The 24235-nt window shown below is 37.3% G+C and overlaps 1 protein-coding gene across 1 annotated transcript; it reads right to left on the reverse strand.

Moving 5' to 3' along the window:
* Positions 1–1605: 1605 nt before the first annotated feature.
* On the reverse strand, positions 1606–15604 carry LOC135695584 (uncharacterized). Its single transcript, XM_065214713.2, has 5 exons — positions 14618–15604; positions 5551–5583; positions 4589–4837; positions 3854–4108; positions 1606–2619 (listed from the first exon to the last, which is right to left on the reverse strand). The coding sequence occupies exons 1-5, from the start codon at positions 15117–15119 to the stop codon at positions 2375–2377; spliced, it is 1284 nt and encodes a 427-aa protein (XP_065070785.2). The 5' UTR covers positions 15120–15604; the 3' UTR covers positions 1606–2374.
* Between the last annotated feature and the right edge of the window lie 8631 nt (positions 15605–24235).

Below are 24235 nucleotides of genomic sequence, written 5' to 3' on the forward strand. Positions count from 1 at the left end.
TAGATTCATTTCAATTATTGCAAGAAGTATCAAATCTGGCTTCGTATAAATTAAGTATATGACGGTTTTAAATATGTCAATCGGCCCAAAAGATGTTTTACCATTGTGACAATTGAGACAAATGATAAATTGAATTTGCCGTTTTGAGAAACCATGATGGCCAACCCACCTGTTTATCTTCGCTTCCCAAGTGGCAGTACAAGGGTTTCAGATCCTAAATTGTATTGTTTATCGAACAATACGATAACGTTGATTGGATACCTGACATATTGTATTTAGAAGTTACTTTAACGGTAGGAATTTCGTAAAAATAAACCTTGCGTGAATTGTGAGGTATTTTGATTCAAAAGTGAATACCTGTGGACTTTGACGCTTCGGTCCTGCTCGACTTTCGCGGTTTTCGAAGCATCTTCAAACCAGTTCCTGTTCATGAACAAATGTACCGATAACAAACAAAAGAAAGCAACGGGCAAGACTGAAATGGAGTTAGGCCAGCTGTTCAGTGGTATGTTCAAGTTTGTGGAAACGTTAACTTTATTGTGGTAGATTTGTTAATTGATTATTATTTTGTGCATAGACAGCTACTTGAGCTGAAACCAAAATATTTCTGCAGCATGCTAAATACGTTTGTGAAACTTTCGACAACCGTGTTGCCAGTGGCGCAGAGAGGGGGGGGGGGCAGTTTGCCCCAGGGCCTCGGCCTGAAAAGTTGAATAAACCTTAGATCACATATTTTACGGATTCGTCTTTTAAGCTGAGTTTCCCTGAGTTTTGCAAAATCATACTTATTGGAAGGGAGCCCTGATAAAAAATTAGGTAACCCATATAATCTTGTTTTAATCTATGGCCCGTTCAAGTGAGTTATGTTTGCATTTAGACTCGTTGCATAAAGCTATATTATACTTTTGGGGCCCCTTTCAGCAAACTAGCATTAATAAAGAACAGCTTACGTTCAACAATGACTCAAGACCGACTATCAAGCCTCATGACTCTTTCGATCGAGCACGAACTAGCAAGACAAATTGATTACGACAATATCATTGATCAGTTTGCAACTGAAAAGCAAGAAAAATTAACTTTTGAAAGACGAAAGAACCGAAAAGCGTTGTTCCATGGGAATTTTTAAATAAAAGTGCGTAGAATAAAAGTTTCCTTTGATTTTAAATTTTAATATTGCGTGGCTCACCAGAAAAAAACAGTCAGAATTGAAAGAACACATTTTGAAGTCCTCTTCAATCAGCTAAAAGGGTGTGGTCAAAGAGCATATTTAAATCGCTTACCTTTAGAATTAATGCTTTTTATTACATTATATGATATTTTAACCATATTCTATAACGTGCGCAAACGTTTGGAAATAATGGGCGTTTACCATTTCAAAAAGGGCGTGGTCTCGAAAAAAATTTTGTATCCGACTCTAGGGCCCCAGCCAGGACTTTGCCCTAGGACCCAGGCCGCCTCTCGGCGGCCCTGCGTGTTGCATTTAATGTTTATCCTAATTTTCTTCTATATTCTATCCTCTACTGCTGGTCCACATCTGAGGACCAACCACAGGACACAAAAACGTGCACCTTAATAGCAGTCGACAACTACGCAAATTACCCCATGCTGCTAAAATACTTATTTCATCTTTTGTTTAACCAGTTTAAAAAATTTTCCGCTACTAACATATTAATCCTTGCACGTAATACATAAGTGTAGGTTAAAATACAGGAATACTGGATACATAAGTTCTCTTGGGTTCGTTTATCGTCAATTTCACCAGCAACTTCAATCACACTTTAGGCCAGAAAGAAACTGAATATCCACAAACTAAACCGATGTTTCAGATAAAAATTTTATATTTCTCTTTTAATATCTACAATCTATTTTCTCAACTTAAATACGTTCTTCACCTAATTATGAAAATACAAATAAAAATGATAAAATCTATAACCTAGTCGATTTTATGGTTCTACACGATTAATTAACAAGTTTTCTTACCAACAATTACCGTCATTTTTGACAAAAATGGATTTGAACATATCTCATTTACCTAGTAGCTTCGCTGTGGTAAAAAAAGGAAAATCTTTCAGACACATAAAATTTCCAGTGCATTTTCTTTTCTACCATTTTATGGCCACTTTTTTCATCCAAATTGAATCTTTATCTCCATGGTACGATCGACCATACCCATTTCAAAATTATTAATTCTTAGGTTGGAAATTTCTAGATGTCTTGTAGTTGATAAATTTTGCAGTAAAATGTAAGGTTATGGTTAAATGTAAAGTTGTGTGTTTCAGCATCTTCTAGGGATACTTTTGAAGAAAACTTTCGATACGCTTTGTTGCTTTGTAAGCTGAAAATGACATCCGAGACAAGACTTTCATTATGCGCATCACACACATTGGTAGCGAACTTCGAGTTTTCTGCTGGAGCCTGGGCATGACCTTCTAAATTGTGCCATATTAGGAATAATGCAAGATGGCTTCCCGTTACATAATGCAAACACGACGCAATACATTTGACATCTTCCACTCTCACCATACTTTGCATGAATGATTGACAGCTTCTTTTCCATCGGGCAAGAAGGGATTGTCAAAATTTTTCCCCCGTCTATTGAAGCTGTCTGGATTGGTGCATCTATAAAAAATTCAAATATTGAATGTTAGGCTCATATGCAATAGACTGGGGGGGGGGGGGAGGCTCAAAATGAAGAAATCGGAAGATGAACAACGAACAGTGTCTATCAAACTTTAGCCAAAATGAAATTGTGCAGGAGTTTAAAGTAAGCTTCGGGTGCAGAGAGAAGTCCTGGTACGATTCATACGAAAACATTCCGATGACTTTTTTACGGCACACGGCAAAAGGGTTCTGGAAATTAAGAACGTTCTGCCCTTTTACCTGTGCACAGTCGACCTGCTTTCGAAAACTCTGAAAAAACTATTGGGTCTCCATCCATTTGGGTGCTTATTCGAGTCATACCCAAATAATTTCGAAACATCTAAACTGGTTGCAGCACATTACCCTCAATACTCTATTTTGCTGTATAAAACCCATCTCCTCCGCAATGCCCTCTTTGGTGTCTGCATCTTATCAAAATATCTAAATGTTATACTAGACATGTTGGGTCATTATCGGCATAATCTGCTTTTGGTCATTTCCATAATTCCATTAGCTAATCAATCTGGTAAGTCCAAAACAACCAAGGTAAAGCTATCAGAAATCTTTCGTTCATGCCTTTGAGGTTAAGAGAGTCAAGCCTCTTTCAGACTCGCGATATCTTTTTGCTTTAGTTCTCGATCTCTAATAAGCTATCAAATATTATTAATCAAATTAAGCATCCTACTTATTCCTAAAACCCACAGAAATGTGTACCAGGGTTTTATCATCACAAAAAGCCAGGTAGCCTACAGCCAACCACATAATATATACCTGATCTATACACCAAAGCGTTCAAAGACCTTCCTATACAGGATCGAGCACAATATGACAAACCAGTAAACAAAAACTCAGAAGACACTTAATCTAACCAATCCCTTTCTACCCTTGCCTCCGTACAACCACACATCAGATCTAAATAGAAAGATCTAAAAGCAGTAAAGACAGGGAATGAAGCTGCACCCAAATATCTCCATTTTCACGAGCAACCCCAATGTCACGGTCTGTGGCATCATGCGCTATACTTCCCGTATATTTTGTTCATATGCTATATGCTATCCAGTTCTTCCCAAAATTAATTCTGAATTACAAAAAAGTTACGTGTAAGTGAGTTATTCTTCACAAAACATCTTCTGACAAAAGGCTACTATTTGTCAATTCATATTTTGCTATGTCAATTACAAACTGCCCACTGGCGAGATATAAACATGCCTACCTGGCCTCCTTATACATTCATACTGTAGCAGCAGCCTCGCTTTGGGTGATGTGCATGGACTATCAAGCCTATTTTGGTCAGCAATGATATCGCATGACTTATTACCATTACACAGCTGCGACAGTACACAGTGTGCGTGGGGTGTTCTGCACTTGCCTTCCCCGAACGCTGCCTTCAAGATCCTTATTTCACGTCTCTTCTTGCAAGACATTTGCAATCGACCATTTCTTTGGGCTGAAAGGCTGCGAACACCACCTAAAGCAATTGTTCCAATTTATAAGTGAATACATTATAAAGCATGGAAATCTGGGAAATAAATATTGAAAATGGCTTTGAATAAGCAAACATTTTGTATCATATTAAAATATTTGCTTTTTGCAAAGCCATCTTCAAGTTCTGTACACCCGAAATAAATATTGTAATTACATTGGCATTAATAATTTTCCAGCCTTTCATTGTAGTTGATGACAGGATGGGCCTAAGAGCTTCACTTTCAGGATATAATGAGGGACACGTAGCCTGAGAATTGAAGTGATTTTCCTAAACTACAACTTTAGATTAGTAATATTTGCATGTTTAGCTAAGCACCTATTACCTATTAGTACCTTGATACGCCTAGTAATCCTAATGGATGAGAGATGGCTTCAACAGGCAGATCAACAAAAATGTCAAGAATTCTTATAAATGCCTGCTTCTTTAACAAAATTTCATCTTTCCTTTTCATCTTTCACTCACCTTTCGTGCACTTGAACTTGATCTTAGACCGGCCTACTTTTCCATGGCAATGTCCTTTAAGGGTGATATCATTCAATATAAACGAGCAAGTGTCTTTTCCATTGCAAATTGACGTAAGGATGTTCCTTGTACTGCGGCCTTTGCAAAGTGATCCTCCGGAGTGCCTAACTTTCCGTATATGAACAGTGGTGCCTTTCGCAGTACATTTAATTATCACGTGCTGACCCTCTTCTCCGTCTACGGAGCCATCTGAAATTCAAAAACAGCAGAGTAAAACAGGGCCCACACCACTGGGGGCCGGAGGGGCTATGCCCCCCCCCCCAATTTTTGGTAAGCTAAAATATTTCCAAAGAGGCCATGTTTTGAAGCACTTAATTTAAGTTCGATTTAAAGAACCCGGCAACCCGGGCTTTGGGCCAAATGAATGCATTTTACTTAGAATAATGTTAGTTATTGAATTTTACATGCATAATACAGAGAAATTTCAACGTTTTTGGCATTCAAATCAACTTTCAAAATGGAAGCGCTGGGTGATTTGCTTTTCTTTTTTTTCTAAGCAGAACAGGCATTGGAATGAGTTATGACTTTTCAAGCCTTGATCACGTGAAAATATTCGTGACATTGACCCTATAATATGCGCATGCGCTTTAACCCACAAGGGGGTTACCTCATTCAGTAGGAAACCTTCTCTCGTTTTTCTTCCCAACAGTATATTTTCGCCTATGTTGATAAATTTCGAGCCTGTTTTCGATAAATTAGATCTCATTTACGATTGATAAGCTGGAATTTCAAACATTTAATTCTCGTTTTCAGATTTTGATTTGCCAAAAGTCTATTCACGCTGTTCATGATACAGTTTAACAATAAAGTTTTGATCGATCAATTAATCAAATCAATCTTCGATGGTTGGTGTGATTAGTTGATTAGTTCTCATTTCGAATACTGATCAATGATAGTCTTACCTTTACCGGTGACTGTCGTTGGCTTGGTCTTATCTAGAATCAATCAAATTTCGTTAAGAATTTTGAGTTGAAAAGACAAATTAAAATTAAAATCTTTGTACCATGGCATCTAAAACAATTTTTTTACCAAGTTAAAGGCAATCAACATTTACAAAAGAAATTAAACTATCTATCAATCAATATTAGCTAATCAATGAGCATGTGAGGGGAATCATAATCATTGATTGGTCAATTTCTGATTGAAAGATTGCTCCTATAGTATCATTTATGCTTCTATAGTACCTTTCGATTGCTTCTAAAAACAAGCGACGGAAAATGTAAATGGCTTACATTTCATGTTAAAATGGTTTTCCCTTGCCATTCGAGAGAGACATTTTTCAAAATCAATCAATCAATTTTAAAAAACTTAGTCTTAATCATTTCTAACTTCACATGTTCTGTCGTGGTTAACAGCATATTATGGACATATTACTACTGATGAAAAAGACTACAAAATACTCTTAGGGAAACCAATTATAAATTTTTAATGTCCTTTTTTCAAAGTCAACTTACTGTGTGTGAATAAAGGAGAAATCGAAAAATCGATAAAATGGTAGTAAACAAGGAACACCGTAACGTGACGAGAATGAAGAACAACAAACACACAAATCAGTTATGGCTAATATTTTAACCCGGAAAACGGGGCTTCATCAGAGCAAAAAAGCCTGTCCCTAGGCTTGTTTGCACTTGCAATTGATTGGAAATCTATACGCTAATTGGCGCTTAGTCAAATCTTAAACACTCTTCCTTTCAATAGGGTTCATAGACACGATGGAACAAACGATGGCAGGCACCCTTTTTACAAGTCTCAACTCAAATTACTCAACCTTCCTTTTAGTAATCAACGTATTTATCATCTTGAGCCAAACTATTACCTATCCTCCCCTCTTCCGTACGTATTTCTTATAACAGAAACAAAAACCAACTGTCCTAGTAATCTCGAAGTATATTTGCCAGTGGCGTCGCCAGGGGCGTCCACCCCAGTTTTCCCAGAAGTCCATCTTTTAATTTTTCGAAATCCATTTAAAAATCTTTCGGGGGGGGGGGGGTAGTTGAGTTGGGCTGATCAGATCGATTTCGATTTTCGTACAGGCAGAAAAAGCCACCATTATGCTGATTATTACGAAACCACCACCATTATTACGAAAAATGCTGCTTGATGAAATTGCTTGTCCAAATATTTAAAAATAGGTAAAAAAACTAAAAAAAGGAATTTCCTTGGAGAGTCTGAAGGGCGTGGCCGAGAAAAATTGTTTTTGTCCATCCCAGTTTTTTCAAGCTGGCGACGCCATTGATCTTTGCTTGCATATTGGCGGTTAAACTTGAGTAAAGGGAGGGGCTGATCTTCTTACCATTCTCTTCTGTTAGAAAAAGCGACAGGCTATAGGCTATATCTTTCCGAGAGCTCCTTTTCCGCTGTCGTAATACCAATTCACCACTATTTACTCATACAGTTCGCAATGGCCGCAGCCAATGAATAGTTCCCTTTGTCCTGATATAAGAAGATCTAACGTAATACCGTCATTACAGTGATTATATGTGGGATGTACTTTCATGGAAAGAATTTTAGATGAATTTTACAGAGGCTAATCCTGGCTGATAACTTTTTCCTTTATCTTGGAGACGGAATTGAAGAGAAAATGCAGTAAACAGAGAAATGATTATCGTCCAGGCTAGAATTTCAAATCCAGAAACGCGGGTTTAAACCCAGATCAAAACGCTCTAAATTCCACAAGCCACCCCAGGTATCATCAATACGCTCAGCACTCTAACGAGAGCCAAAGACTTATGCATATATCATATCAAATCCTTCACTCTACCACCACAACCCCCCCCCCCCACCACCACTCTGCCCCTACTTATATTTTACATTTCCCAGTTTTATGTTCCTTAACCTGTAGTGTTGTGCTGACATGAGAAAGACCCTTAGAGACGAACCCCTAAAATTCTATATAAAAGTAAGGGAAAGGCCTTCTATAACGCTCTCTGGCTCTTCCTGCCCATTGTATCTTGCTGCCCATTGTAGATAGGTATATGTTACCTAGAGGTTGCCTTTACCAGGCTTTGTCCGCATGTTCCAAGGTGTCCGTTTATAGGGAGCTATCCGCTATCGAGAGGTGTCCGAGAGCAATAACAACTGATGTCCCTTCACTGGTTTTAATATTAATGAAGAACAAGTTCAATATGGAAAAGTATTTTTTGGCGGCTCAATAAATGTATTTTAAGAGGAGGGAAACGAATCTATCGTGTAACTTATGTTCTTTTACGTTGGGAGGAACTAACGGTGAATTTTAAAATGAAGTCACAAGCGCACTGAATGAATGGACTTTTATAAAAGTAAGGTAACTATTTGGTAACTGCTCAGCTATGTCTGTTAATGTTGCAAATAAACAAATAATGTTACCAATTGAAAAAGTGTCTTTTATGCGACGTTTCTTAAAGCCAATATCTCATATTTCCGATCAGAAATCCTTCACAAACATTTATTCAATTCATACATGTATAATGCTTGCAATTGCTAGTGATGAATGAGATGAACGCTTTTCATTTGCTCCTCGAATAGGCTCGTGTTAAATGAACGGCGCTGTCTATTTTAAGATTTTGAAAGCTAAAATTTTCTGAGAAGGTGCCAGTTTGAAGCAGGCGGCACTTTTGCTGATTTGTAGGACAAAAAACTCCCTCTCTTTCTCTTTATGATATAACCTAAAAAAGCTTTATGAAATGCCTTTAGATGTGCAAAGTCAATTGAATTTGTTACAAATTGGCTGAGATATGGCCACATAAGCAAAGGCTCTTCCCCAATCAAACGTCTGTAATTCGGTGTCTGTTCATAACTTCATGAACCAGGACAAAATAATAGTAATCCGTTATCCAACTTCCAATCTTTTATTGACCACATCTTTCGCAATTTTTGAAAACGTTAACTGGTTTTTCAATATTAAAAAATATAGTGCTGGTTTAGGTGATCAAATTCAAAATTCTAAAAACAGACTTTTTCATGATGTCAAACCTAACAACTCTATTACGACGATATATGCCAAATTATTATTATGATCATGATAATTCATGCAGACGATAAAAATAAATGCAATTACTATAAGGGATTTTGAGGATAACAATTATTGCTAATAATGATAATTCATGCAGCTTGTTATAATTATTGCTGAATTTCGGCAAAAATCAATCCTTTTTATGACTATATGCTAATGTGGATAGTTTAAACTGATGCCAAAGCTTATAACTGTTTATATCTGCTCACAAAATAATTATGTTTAGAAATATGATTGTTGCTGATATTTAACAATAAAATGATAATATTTTACGATATGTTTTGCTCGAAAGCGCAGTTTCCATATAACTAATATAATATAAGGATCACGAATAAAAACATGAGTTTCATGTACATTTTTTCCTTGACCCTTAAAGAGTCGATACTTTTATACCCTAGGTTCAAGCCTATGAATTTGAAACGCCAGTTTTGAAGCTCAGAGTAAAATCGTTATAGAAAATTAAAGCCGCCTTTAGCAAGTGACAAATCTTGATCATGTTACTTTTGGCAACTTCACCGATGCAGCCTTTCATGCCACTTTTATTTCTTTCAACAATCATCGTGTATTTGAATTGAAATTCACCTCATCATTTCATCATACCAATAACAGAATTTTAACAAACAATGAAATCATTAATTTTAATTGAAATTAACGACAAATACAGTTAAAGAAAAATATATCATGCATCTTTTGAAATTAAGATGAATTGTTAAAAGACGAAAATAGTAAACCAAAGTACTTGAGCATATACCACAAATCGTGAATTTGATTCCACAAACTCAAAGCTTGTATTTTTTATTGTTTACTTCAGTTATAACTTGCCAAGTTTAATTAAAGCTTATGGTCTCAAAATATAGCGAAAGAACGTCTTTCAGAAACGTGCATAAAATAGAATCATACAAAACAAAGACAATTAGAAATGATTAAGTTCATTTATGTAACCAAAGTTTTACCGATACCAATAACAAAGGGAAGTGGTTATTTTCACTGGTGGTCTTAAATAAGGGGAAGAAAAGGTTTTTACCACAATTTGTGATCGGAGTTGTTAAAAATCCGTGAAATTTAGACATACCAAATCAATTTATGTGTAATATTAACAATTAATCAAGCATGAAAAGCAGGAGCTTGTAAGCGAGGAACGATTACCAAGAATTTGAGTACACCGATGCATAAAACGGTGGAAATTGGAACCAATGGTTAGACGAGAAACGCCGAATACGAGGCGGTCTTTTCAGGCCTTGTTCAACATTTTTCAAGAAACCAACTTCAGTTTTCGTAGAACGTGCAAAGACCTCCTTCATTCAGAAGCTGCAGAAAATATTACATTTTCTAGAAAAATGCAAGAAACATTTTCTTTCCCTTTTGAGACTGGTCTGTGTGCTTAAAAATGCAGATACACTGAGATAAATCTTTTGCAGTCAAGGCAATAACCCAACTCATGGGGTTAAAACACTAGGGTGGGGGCTTATTCAAGGAGGGGGGCTAATTCGTAGTTTGGAGCTTTTTCGATGACATTCGGTAGATTCGTCTGGACTTTGTTGTGGGCTTAATGAACTTTTGGACCCCTAGACTCATTATATATTCAAGTGGACCTTTAATCGAGATGTTTGCTTGGTAAAATCTGCTTCTTGCAAGAACTTTTTAGCTTTGTTTTCATTGACATTTGAATTAGATCCCTTTGGAAAGACATATTTTGAAAACAGTATGAGCTTTAAAGCAATGTATACTGTAAATATTTGTGTTTTTAACGGCTGTTTATTTTACCACTGAACTCTATATACTTTGATGTCAATGTCTTTTATCTGAGGAACGCGCTCATGAGCAGGGGCGCTTAATTGAGGACTTACAGTAGCTACTGGCCCTTTAAGTGTCATAAGTTTATACCCCGTCTACTGAATATAAAAGGTGAGTAATTTTGCTAAGAGCGCTCGCTTCTTCTCTTTTTTTTCTCCCCTTTTTCTGCTGCATATTCAGGGAGAGGAACTGAAAAGTAGAGGAAGGGAGGGGGCCTAAATTGCATGCAAAAGATTTTGTCAATGTTGCTTGATTTTCGAATCTTCTTTGGCATAGGATATCACCGGTAAAACCTTAGATGCTCATACTAACTTGGTAATTCAGAGACGTAAATTGGCCAATAGGTTTGAGGTGGGAAGAGTTTTTGCCCTGCAAAACTGAGAGCTGCCCTGCAGGCCGCGAAGCAAAGGTTTCTATAAAGGTTACTAGTGAGAGTTATATCGGTGTACATTTGTCTATACCAAGGACAAACTTCTAAGCAATATTAACGAACTTGAAACTTTATAACCTATGAAGTATCTATTTCTCTACGTGAGCGTAAATTAAATGTCAAATTTGGTTTTCCTTTGTAATAAGGCTTCTATCTCGTGGCATATGATTTTTGGGCGCATTATATGGGCGGAGCAATGAAATTGAGCCCGGGCGGCTAACAATAAAGTTTAATGAGGCAGGAGGACCCACCATGGCTGGGTCCGACGTGAAAGAAAATTTTTGAAATTCTATCCATCTACACTAAAATTAAGCAAAATGCTATACTGCTAAAAAAACTGATTATTGTTTATTTCGAAAAATAGGGAGGGGGATGTCATACCAAAACTCTAGTGATAGACGTTGGGGAAGGTTCATACCAAATATGATATTTCCATTTCAAAATTTCTAAACGGCCCTTTACGAACTTCCGAGGTGGCGTTTTTTGCACGGCAATAAAGCTCTTCTTGGTGCCCTGCGAAATCGGCTACCTTTTAGAGGGGGTGTCACACCCCCACACCCCCGGTATTTTCGCCCCTGCTTGGTATTTGCATGAAATTTTGTAACTTCTCTTTGAAATCGATGCTGAACTAAGAAAGGTTTGATGGCGTTGGTCCTGTTGCGGTTCGCCTCCATAGCAGCCTATGGACTTAACACTTATCCCCCTCAATATAAAATATGCTTCGCGGTGCAAACTCAAAAGACATATTACTTGGTTAAATCATTTAAATAATGTTACTAACCAACGTTTCACCACAAACGACGCCTACTAGTAACACTCCAAATACCCAAGATATCCCTTCAAACATCAGAAAGACTTAACCTGCCAACTTCAATTAAAGTTGGCTCAACACTGACCAGAAAGTGACTGCTTTCAAGGAAATGCTGATTACCGTAAAGCTTCATACACATTCTGGTCTTAAATATTCTAATCCAATCAAAGAACTTAAGGAGTATTTGTCCTTTTCGCGGATTTGTCTGCAACCGAAGTCGATTTCTTTTTTCCGTGCGTCCTTCCAAAGCACACCGCGCGGTAGATAAAAAACTTCGCGCGGCTTTTAGGAAAGACAGTGGTTGGTGTATCTTTGCTAAATATTCTCATATGTAAATCCATTTGATTTGTGAAAGGGCGTAGATGTTTGTGATAGATTCGTAAAGCATGATTGTATGAATTTTATGGGCAGAAATGTTGCCAGACTATTTACGTTAATCAAGGCTGCTACTGGAAAGGCTATTAAACGAGAAATTAAAAGATAGGTAGCTTCTGCTGTTTCTAAGCAAAATAGTGAGTGGTTGTGATAATTGCTTTGAGTGTGCAGTTTTGTGTAGGTATAGCCTGTTTGGCTGTTTAGTCCCGTAGCTTCGAAACCCTTTCCATTTGTTTCAGCTATTGCGATACCTTTTGGAGTGTGTTAAAGTGTCTCGATAACCACAATGAAATATGAGTTAGATTAAAACCTGTACTATGGAATTGCGAACACCGGCTGTAGTTCATATTAGAGACATACAGATTTTGTTCTTTACTCTTCCCTGGTCGCCGCACATATGGACCCTGTGCCTTTTTGGTGAAGAGAGGTACGAAAATCCTAGGGGTTGTGGGGGTAGGAGAATGTCACACCTCCAATCTTTTAATACTTTGAATTAGTCCGAAAATTTATTAGTAATCAGAAAATCCTAGTCGTAATTGCAATGCTTTTTTATAACAGAGAACGATATTACGTAATTTTAATGCCAAGAAATCTCCCAATTCTGAAGGGAATGACCGAACCGTTTAATATCAAGACTCTGTGATTGGATGTTTAGTGCAATTTAGTACAAAATTACAGTTTGATTTATTTTCAGTCGGAAATTTTGCATCCTTCATCCCCCATAGATATCTGTCAATTCTCTGGACATAGCATTTCGAGTAAAGATTTTTGAGGAAATTCAGTAGCAATCGTTATATCAAGATGCTTCACTCTTATGGTGCCTAAATGCCAGATAATATAAATTGCGAGCATCAACTACTGTATGACATTTGCAATAAATTGACTCTTGAACACAACCATCAGTTACCAGATACCCCAAATTGTCTTCTCGTGACTGATATGTGGTTAACGTCTGAATTTATATCGAAGCCCAAATTCTTCCTTGATTGTAAGATAAAGTTTCAGCTATGTGGCATAAAAGAACTGTTCTCTCAGAGACCAAAAAATGCTTAAGTCTTTCTGGTGTAGTTTTTCAAACATTTTCAGTATCCAATGTTATGGGTGTCCATAGAACTTCAATCAAATTCTTGCCAATAAAGCTGTATTTCACAGCACTTGACTTTGGAAGGGAAAACCTTTTGCTTCCAGTTTTATGGATCTGCTAACATGGGAAGACAATGAATCTACAATCCAGGATAAAAATGTTGAGACAAAATGCAATTTTTTTAATTTTCTTCCTTACCTTGCCCATATAAATTCGAATCCCCCTTTCCACCGAATCGATGTTGGATTTGTAGTTCTATAATTTCTCCTTCAAAATCATGCATTCAACATTGAATTGGAGGAGGGGGGAAAGTTATTTTTCAAGCGAAAGAGAAAATATCGACTTTCATTGAATAGTCTCAACTTTTTTTGTTCAGGATTGTAGCTGAAATATACTGATTGAAAATATTTGTTGGCAGGGCGGGAAAAGCCGCTGTACCGCATCTGATATCGAAAGATGCGGTAAATGCAACTAACGAAAGATGCGGGAAATATAAACACGAACATAGAGTTTTCGATCCATATTCTGACGTTTTATACTCTGAAGTGTGTCAGACGAAAAGCTCTAGTATGGCTCAAAATGTTTGCCTTTTTTAAAACCAATTGTTGAGTTTTGTACCACCAAAGGATTGTTTGCTAATGCCATTAACGTTTTCAAGAGCTTGGGCTTGTCGTACTACAATTCAAGTTATAGCCAATCGACCAAATGTCACTCAAATACCTACATTGACTTAATAAACCGAACATGCAAAAGTATCAAGTTCAGCTCCTCTTACAGCCAAAATTCAAGTACAGCTACAAAGTTGCCAGCAACACACAGTGTAAATAAGATAGATGTGAAATTTAAATACATCTGAAATCGTTTTTCCATTTATTTTATGCCTTCACGATACATTCCTTTCAAGATAGTATTTGGTGATAAAAGTTCCTTGACCTCTTTAAGCTCCTTCTCGAGCAAGTTCTTTGATCACAGTATACCCCTTTTTATCCTGAATCGTTAGGAATTAGTTTGAATATTGAATTATCTGGTTATCAAATCAAATTACTACTTAAATGTCGATAGAATTCTTTACTACCAAATTTATTAAATATGGGCTTAAAGATAACAGGTTTCTCTCCTCGAAAGACAGATGCTTTGATTTTTGACCCCATATCCCTACCCCCGCTTTCGCTTCTAGATACACTGATTTGATCGTTATTTGCACACGTCAAAGTCTTGTATCAATGAATATAAACTTTTCAAATCATTTTCCAACTGTACGTTAATCGAGATTTCAAGTGATATACAAAGAGATTTCTCTCAATAATTACGTCTGATTGGCTTCAATTAGAAGGACTTCACCTTCAGCGGCGAAATCTAAAATTGCTTTTGGAGTAAGTTTAAACTTACAACTACTTTCCGAAAATGCTGTCTAGCTGTTATTCTAGAAAGAACTGTGCGTTGGTTGTACTTTGTTTATAAAAAAATGGATTATAAGTACAGACCTTCTATCTGCCCGCCCTTCTCAGCTTGCGGATTGCCAACACAAATGTCATCTTTTGAACGTGGAAATCTCGAACAGTAAAACTGCTCAGGCCATTGAAAGCCATATCTGTTAAGCAGCGTTTCACAGCCCGCACGAACCTGCTCACACAAGTAGCGGCAGGGCGGCAAGGGCTTATTGAGTACAGTACATACTGGTACGAACAAGACGCACAGAAAGAAGCGGAGGTGCGGCGAGCATTCACTTTGAACTAGCAAATCGTATTGTCGTAGGTCACTCTCCGCGTCATCCTGTCTCTGGTGCATCAATAGATTGGGATATAATGTATAGTTGTAATTAAAGTCAGCACAACGAGATACTTTTACCAGCTGGCAGTTGTCGCGGTCGTTGAACCGCGCGGCGTGAGTCACACTTACTAGTGCCACGAAGAAGATGGCCAGAATCATCGCACCCGTTTGAGTTAAAACCGAACTGCTTTTGTTCTGAATCCAGGAACCCAACATAACCTGTTGTTGCAATCTTCTTAACCAAACCACTGCACCATGGATTGGTTGACGCGAACCAACCAAAAAATTAATCAGAAATATTCCATCTCAACTGGGCTACAGTTTTCCAGATAAAGCCACGAAATTGTTATGCTATACAATAATTGCTGTAGGCAGGGATATCAATAACTCAAAGGCAGACACTGTCGAATTTCGCATAATGAGCTAAAAATGATCCTTTTCCTCACTGATATATGAACAAACCATCAATCAATGAAATATTAAGCCAATGTGTCATGAGGTCTCCAAGAAGCCAAGCCAAGGAACGGCTGAGCGGCTCTGTGTTATACGTCGAATTATCGTTTGCGAAAGTTTGGCAAGCAAAAACGATAGTTTCCAGTAACAATAAAGGCTCTATGGTATTTAACTAATATTTAGACAGAGCTTTATTTGCAGACTGCTGTGCCATTCAAACGCTGAATCGGTTACTCTATCCTTCCATGCAAACGCAAATCGAAAACCATTACAAAGCTTAGTATCGAACGGCAGTAAAATGCGGACCAGAATGGAAAGGAATCGTAGAACTAAGAATCTAAATAAAGCACCTCTCTGGTAGGAAACGAGGTTTGCGAAGACTGAAACCATATCTCGTACCCTTTGACTTAAGCCATATCTCATACCCTTTGAAGCTTAAGGGTTAATTAAATTTCTGATATGATATTTTTGGTTTAAAAGACGGAGCATTTCTGATAAAGGAAGAATCCCGCCAAGAACATTTTTCTAGAGCCAAGAGGGGTCTGGAAGGTCGACCCCTTTGTTTGTGCAAAAAGCTCGCCCCTTTTATTTTGAAATATTTTTGGAAGTCTGCCTAAGTTTTTCTAAATCAACTAGCTCATTTTCTAGATATGCGACACTTTTATATAAAAGTTGCTTATCCTAAGACAAGAAGGGTACATACTACAATCTCCAGTGTCAAATGGGATAACTAAGTCGTTTGAAAACTAAAAGTACTTGGCCTCCTGTATCTCCCTCATCATAGGTCACAAGACGGAGTATGTACGCCATTTGGGCTGCTTTTGTCAAAGTTACGCTGCTCTTTTGTGTGTCTTGTTATGAAGAAAAGTCTTCTAAACATAGCGTCGATCTTTAATTATATTTTTCAACTGGAGGTAATGAATCATTTTTCATAACTCGGGTGCTATGACTACATAATCACTTGCTTACATTCCGCGATACTGTTATGTCTTTTATTTCACTTCAAAGGTTTTACTTAACTTTCAATTAGTGAAGTTGGAAAGTGATTTGAGCAGAAGTGCAGAGTTGCGGTTAGTAAGTGTACAATGTTTCAATCCGCCAGAGAGAAATTTCGTATGCCTTCTTATTCATAATGCCACCCTGTTGAAAATGACCCTTTGACATAAGTGAACCTCCATTAAAGCCATTTTAATGCTAGTCTAAATGTTTTGGAAGACGTTAAGAATCTTTCATTTCAATAAATTAAATTCACAACAGCTTTAACGAAGTCAGTAACTGTTCTCTCTTGTTTACTTGGTCATTCGCTATTTTGCCTTTCACCAAGATGAACTGGAAACTTTTTCGGAACATTATTTCGTCAGAAAGTTTTCCATATCCATTATTCGATTCGTTTTTACATCAATTTATAAAAGGTATGCAGTTTTCTTTTAAAGTAAACTGGTCTCAATACGGTATCGGAAATCAAACTATTCGATGTGATGTGGCAAGAGCAATTAATTTTTCGAATCTACTTTAATGAAATACTCTTATTTCAAAATCGTTTTCTGATTCATAGTACATTGAAGGCCCCCGAGCCCCTATAATTTCAACCCCTTTTTCAGTTACCCATGTGAGTCTATCAGTGGGGTCGCTTGACCTTCCTGACTAGGAGGGTGGAGGGTCATAAAAAGAAAAATTTACCGACAAAGTCATACATGGAGAAGAATTTAAGTGCTATTTTACCTACTGATAGATGATGTTACCGACAACATAAGGACTTTGTAGACAAACTGAAGATTTACCGACGAATTCTTGAAGTATTAGGGGGTATTACACCCCCACACCCCTACTAGCTACGTCTCTAATGTCTATGCATGAAATGATGTGGGAAAGTTTTTCTTTATCCTTGTTGTATGATGACGTCGAGTAGAAAATGACCTCTCTTGATAGCATGGGCTCGAATTCTCTGGTCCGGCTATTAGATGCGTCGAGTCACATTTAAATCCATGGCTACTTATTGCTAATATCGCTTGAAACTTTCCAATTCTCCGCCTTATCCCGCCTAATTCAAGTACGCTTCGGTGATTGATTGTTCTGTTTCCAAGCCCATCTCATTGTTCAAGTACTGGGCTTCTTTATTTTAAAGAAAATCACTGTTATATGGGTGGGAATTCAACATTTCCAGTAGGATGTTTAAATCGTTTTTATGCTATCATTAAAAATGTAACATTCTATCGTGGGAAATCATTTAGATATTCGAGCGCAGTTCTGTAAATTGATGGGCTGGCTACACAGTTCTTTCACCACACTAATTGAAGAGGCTGATAAACTGCCTCGCATTGAACTGAGAAAACACGTCACTGGTGAAAATTCTGGGCTAGTGTAAAACCAGAACTGCGTCAGAGGCCACGCCAAAGCCAGCTTCCAAGCCTTTCTGCTTTAATTGTAACAACAATCGTTTGCCAATAGCCTATGATTTCTTTTAACATATTGCTTGAAAACTTTCAAATTCGTTTGACAGTTTCCTGATTTAGGCGTGATGGGCCCTAAGAACCTCGTCTCCATCAAAGGGACCAAGTTCATCTCAGGACTAGTACTTGTTAGTAGCTTATAGTCACTGAATAAATTGATATTTTTTGCACATTATTAGCAAAAAACGTGTAACCTGGATAAAGGCACTAAGGACGTATTTTGAAATTTTGAAATTAGAGTCTAAAAGCTGATTACAGTAGATATATGAGTTGGTGTTGTTACTGGAGTAACTTTATGGCATTTCCTTGTTTATATTTTGTCTATAAAACTGATTACGTGAAATACATTCGATACCAATTACTTTTTTTTCTGTACACTACACACTACACACTACACACTACACACTACACACTACACACTACACACTACACACTACACACTACACACTACACACTACACACTACACACAACACACAACACACAACACACCACTTTACACAGAATAGTTTGCTCGTAAATTTCTACACATTATTGTCTTAGTTTTTGATTGCTAATTGAACTTTTAAATGAAGTGCATTCTTTTTTAGGCCTTATGTTACATTCCCTGTTTACGGTAAAAAAACTGAAAGCCATATTTATAGAAGTAAGTAGCCTTAAAAATATTTCTACACTATAATAATCCTCTAAATAACATAAAATCTGTTTATACCAGTTGTGCCTTTGATTTATGATTCGACTCAGCATCTAGTGATATACATGTCGCAAGAAACAGACCAGCATTGAAAATTCAATTCAGTACGGAATTGTGCGTTGCAAAATGTTGAGCAATTTAATTTTTCCTTGATGGATATCAAAGAAATGAGATACCAAAGAAGAACTTCACGCATAAAAAATGACATGATCCCATGCAGGGGTTTAGAGCTTTCATGTCGAAGGGTAACCCTTTCAAAATCTTGCTGTTGCTTTTAGAAAACTGATACAGGGTCCTCTTCTCAATCATACCTCTTCTACTTCTGTTGAAAGTTGTTTCGATAACTTTGGCAAATCAGTTTGCCAAACATGCTTTATGTTGTTCCAAAACATTGTGGGTACATATATTTATGTGGTTAAAAGCGGTGCAACAAGAAGACAGCTCACAATGTAATAAAGCATAATATTGTATCGCTTTTTGCAGTTAAGAATAATATTGTATCCTTTTATTGTGAAATGACGATGTTACCAAAATTCAAACAGCATACAAAAACACAGACAGTTGGAGCTTTAGATTCACAGGAACATTCTGTAGAACTAGACAAACGTCATTCCAAAATAACTTTCTTTAGAAACGTTTCTTCGTTTGTTATTTCCTATACAACTTTCGATGCGCAAACTCGCATTTTGAATTTGGAAGGAAGAATTAATAAATGAGATATTCCCATTCAAAGGGAGCCATCAAATGATAACAAGCCAGCTTTGTGGAAAGGAGTGCCTTAGCTGCAGGAAATCTGATTTAAAAAGGGCATACGCAAGCTGCAACAGTCTGTTGCCTCTGAGAGTGGTCAAGAGAGGCAAAAGGTTAGGGGCCCGTGCTCCGAAAGATAATTTTACACTAAAAATACTATCAGATTGTTAAATGATCTTTTACAACGCAAAAGGCTTATCATTTCAGCCACTTTTATGGAATTTATGTCTGTAAGTTTATCACAGGAAAAAAATTATGTTAACGTCCCTGATTCATGATTACAATATTTTTGCAGAATCTTGTTAAAAATCCTTAAACAACTTTTCCAACAAATGCACCTAACTCCGAAAGACCAACAGAAAAGTCCACAGGGAAAAACCCGGTTTTGTGACTCACCCGTAGGTCCTAGCTGGCTCTCGACGGCCCTGTCTAGAAAAGTTAGAAAGGTCAAACTGATTATCTAAAATCAAAGACTTTCCTTGGGTTCTTAGACCTCAGATATAAGATCTTGGAGTTTGAAGCCCGAGTACCCCGTAAGCGAAGTCGCCATGTGAAATATTCATAAATGATTGTTTAATTTTTATGCTGAGGAAGATTAGCTCAAAACCAAACTAATTATTTTCTCTGGCGGATTAAAACTGCAACTCTGCACTTCTACTCCAATTTCAAACTTCACTAATTGAAAGTTAAGTAAAACCTTTGAAGTGAAATAAAAGACATAACAGTATCGTGGAATGTAAGCAAGTGATTATGTAGTCATAGCACCCGAGTCTTGATGAATGATTCATTACCTCCAGTTGAAAAATATAATTAAAGATCGACGCTATGTTTAGAAGACTTTTCTTCATAACAAGACACACACGTAACTTTGACAAAAGCAGCCCAAATGGCATATATACTCCGTCTTGTGACGTATGATTGGGAAATACAGGAGGCTAAATACTTTCAGTTTTCAAGCGACTTACTCACCCCAAGAGGCACTGGAGAATGGATACTCCATATTGTTTAGTAAAATGGGGGGGGGGGGAGAGGGGAGATGAAGAAAGTAAACCAATCATACATTTAAAGCGACTTAATAATTGCATGGGACACTGGAGAAAACAGCATGTACCAAGCCTGCCTTTTGATAGAAAGGGTAAGGGGGCACAAGTGTCGTTTTCATGAAAGTGCCCATGTCCATAAAAGTTGGAATTATTGATAAGCAATGAAATTTATACGATACTCTGACCGTAACGCTATTCCATTTTTATGTTGTTTATAGAAGCGTTACCCAAGAGTATTGATATTTCTCATGTATCAGAAGCCAGGCCATTTTCAAGATACCTGGAGCAGATCAAAACATGAATTTACATTAGAAATGAGTTACTCGAAGCTTCGAATCATTTTCTAAGCTTGCCTCTTTTGCACCTGGATCATTCTAACATTTATGGTAATCCCCCCAAACCAAAGCGATACCAGATCGTTACACATACTCTTCAACATTACGGGCGGGGGTTGACTCGGTCTCTGGCACTGATCTGAAAAAATACTGGATCGAACAACCTATTGTTCTCTTACATCAGCACAATGAAGCTGATCGAGCCTCTCCATCTTGAGACCTCTCGTGCCTAAGACTTTGGGCTGCCATTTGTTAAAACGGTGCACAAACAGTGCTGAGCCTCAAATTGTGCATTAACCATTAAATTCTAAAATATTCTAAGATACAATAGGCCTAGGAAAATAAGTGAACAGTGAATTCTTTGCTACATAAGCTTAGTACTATGGCAAACATGTTTAACATCACTTACGAATGATGCTTGTTTTTGTTTCAACGGTTACATAAATTTTGCTATGAAAAAGCAAGTTGAACTGAAACTAACATGATTGCCCTTCAGTCTCATACAACACAGCGAGGTCTCAAAATGGACGCTGCAATGTGGAATCAACGCTGGGCTGGAGAAGCTCGATCCAGTCTTTTTTTGAGATCAGTGGTCTCTGGAAGGCAATCCAAATTGAGGCTATTGCTACATATCTGCCCAGGTAACTTTGAAAAAAACAGTCTGTGTTATATTTTCACAGTTTTAATTTCGTTTTCCGCATTTTAATATTTCCGCACTGCTTTTAGGGCTTGTTACTATGGAAAAATTTCATCCCACCTGCCGGGATATTTCTGTAAGCGAGACAGCTTTCGGCTTGCTGTCATATGAAACAACTCTATCCAGCTTACCTAGCTAAAATTAAACATGTTACTGGATTTGGCAAGCATTTTGCATAATCTGAGCGAACATTGTTCCCATATCGAGAGGGGGATGGCTGAATCTGACCCGGCCCACCCAACTTTCAGAGAACTCTTCGGTAAATTTACATTTTTAGCAAAACAATTTATGCCCAATGTAACAAAAAAAAATTTCTGTTGGAAAAATATGGTTTTGCATCTCACACCCTCCCCCTCCCCAGCGAGAAGGGTCACGCTACGTCACTGATCTTCTGGCAGGGCTCGAATATAACGTCTCAAACCATAGTCTGGTACTGGATATAGCAATCAAATTTTGTACAACCTCCAAAATATTTCTTAACTGATTCATTCTTTTCAATTAGATTCGCAAATTTGTGGGCTGTGGCGAAGCAAAGAATAAGTTGAACCAATGGATTTGTCAGCCAATTAAGTGGGAGGACTAAAATTAAAAAGAAAGATATATCTTTCTGGGTCACACAAGTGCAGCCAATTTTGTAACCAAAGAAAACCTAAAATAACTGTTGAAAATTCCTATATCGATAAGGCAGGGTTAATCCTTTGGCCTTTCGCTAATTCTAGTATCTCTGCTTGTTGTATTGAGTACAAGAAAAGACAAAAGAAAACATGTCAGGCAATAAAGATTGCCAAATATCGGGAGCTTCTTTATATTACTGGAGCACTTTTCGTCTGAAGCTGTTCAGATTAAAAAACTCCGTTCAATGACCGAAAATAAGCAGAGAACTTATATCTAGTCCAGGTGTGGATCGAAAACAACGTGAGTGGAAAAAAGAGGCGTTTGATTGGTCCTTTCCTTTTAAGTTATTTTCGATCCAAATCTGTTCCGATCCGTATATAGATTTTCTGTGGATCGAAAACAACGTGAGTGGAAAAAGAGGCGTTTGATTGGTCCTTTCCTTTTAAGTTATTTTCGATCCAAATCTGTTCCGATCCGTATATAGATTTTCTGTGGATCGAAAACAACGTGAGTGGAAAAAAGAGGCGTTTGATTGGTTCTTTCCTCTTAAGTTATTTTCGATCCAAATCTGTTCCGATCCGCATATAGATTTTCTGTGGGTCGAAAACAACGTGAATGGAAAAAAAGAGGCGTTTGATTGGTTCTTTGCTTTTAAGTTATTTTTGATCCAAATCTGTTCCGATCCGTATATAGATTTTCTGTGGATCAAAAACACCGTGAGTGGAAAAAAGAGGCGTTTGATTGGTTCTTTCCTCTTAAGTTATTTTCGATCCAAATCTGTTCCGATCCGCATATAGATTTTCTGTGGATCGAAAACAACGTGAGTGGAAAAAAGAGGCGTTTGATTGGTTCTTTTCTCTTAAGTTATTTTCGATCCAAATCTGTTCCGATCCGTATATAGATTTTCTGTGGATCAAAAACAACGTGAGTGGAAAAAAGAGGCGTTTGATTGGTTCTTTCCTCTTAAGTTATTTTCGATCCAAATCTGTTCCGATCCGCATATAGATTTTCTGTGGATCGAAAACAACGTGAGTGGAAAAAAGAGGCGTTTGATTGGATCTTTCCTCTTAAGTTATTTTCGATCCAAATCTGTTCCGATCCGCATATAGATTTTCTGTGGATCGAAAACAACGTGAGTGGAAAAAAGAGGCGTTTGATTGGATCTTTCCTCTTAAGTTATTTTCGATCCAAATCTGTTCCGATCCGCATATAGATTTTCTGTGGATCGAAAACAACGTGAGTGGAAAAAAGAGGCGTTTGATTGGATCTTTCCTCTTAAGTTATTTTCGATCCAAATCTGTTCCGATCCGCATATAGATTTTCTGTGGATCGAAAACAACGTGAGTGGAAAAAGAGGCGTTTGATTGGTTCTTTCCTCTTAAGTTATTTTCGATCAAAATCTGTTCCGATCCGCATATAGATTTTCTGTGGATCGAAAACAACGTGAGTGGAAAAAGAGGCGTTTGATTGGTTCTTTCCTCTTAAGTTATTTTCGATCCATATCTGTTCCGATCCGCATATAGATTTTCTGCGGATCAAAACAACGTGAGTGGAAAAAAGAGGCGTTTGATTGGTTCTTCCTCTTAAGTTATTTTCGATCCAAATCTGTTCCGATCCGCATATAGATTTTCTGTGGATCGAAAACAACGTGAGTGGAAAAAAGAGGCGTTTGATTGGTTCTTTCCTCTTAAGTTATTTTCGATCCGCATACAGATTTTCTGCTTACTTTCGGTCATTATCCGATGTTCATACTCGGAAGAGTGTTGCGCAAAAAGTGCTTTAAAAAACTTAAAGAAACCTTTTTAAAATGATGCTCTTGAAATTACAATGACAATGTCTCTTTTTGAAAATCATGGACTGACTTCTGGTACAGTTGTGATTGGTGATAGAAAGAAGACCTCCCTATGACTCAATGAGTGTTTATTTCCTGTGTAATTTATGTTACGTCTCTGTGTTTCTATGAAGTAGCTAAGGCCTCTTCCTTCTCGGAAAATTTCAACCACGACAGCAACGCTCAGTATTCGCAAATTCATATAGTTTAGATTGAAATTCAAAGTTTCATGCAAAGTGGAATATTTGTTTCAAGAGGCCTGGCTTCATAAACATAGGCGTAAAAGCAGTACTATATTTGATCTAGTTTATTTGTCTCAGTACTATAAGCGAGACAAAATAAAAATGGTGGATTGCTTATAACTGTCACAAGGTATTTACAAACCCATTGCTTCTATCATCGTGCTAGCAATAGGAAATTGCAGTAGAAATGCTTGACAATGGTATAGAAAAAAAGAAAAATCAAA

The sequence above is a fragment of the Rhopilema esculentum genome, chromosome 2 (assembly GCF_057945365.1).
Source record: "Rhopilema esculentum isolate cy_ngs chromosome 2, ASM5794536v1, whole genome shotgun sequence".
Taxonomy (NCBI): Eukaryota; Metazoa; Cnidaria; class Scyphozoa; order Rhizostomeae; family Rhizostomatidae; genus Rhopilema; species Rhopilema esculentum.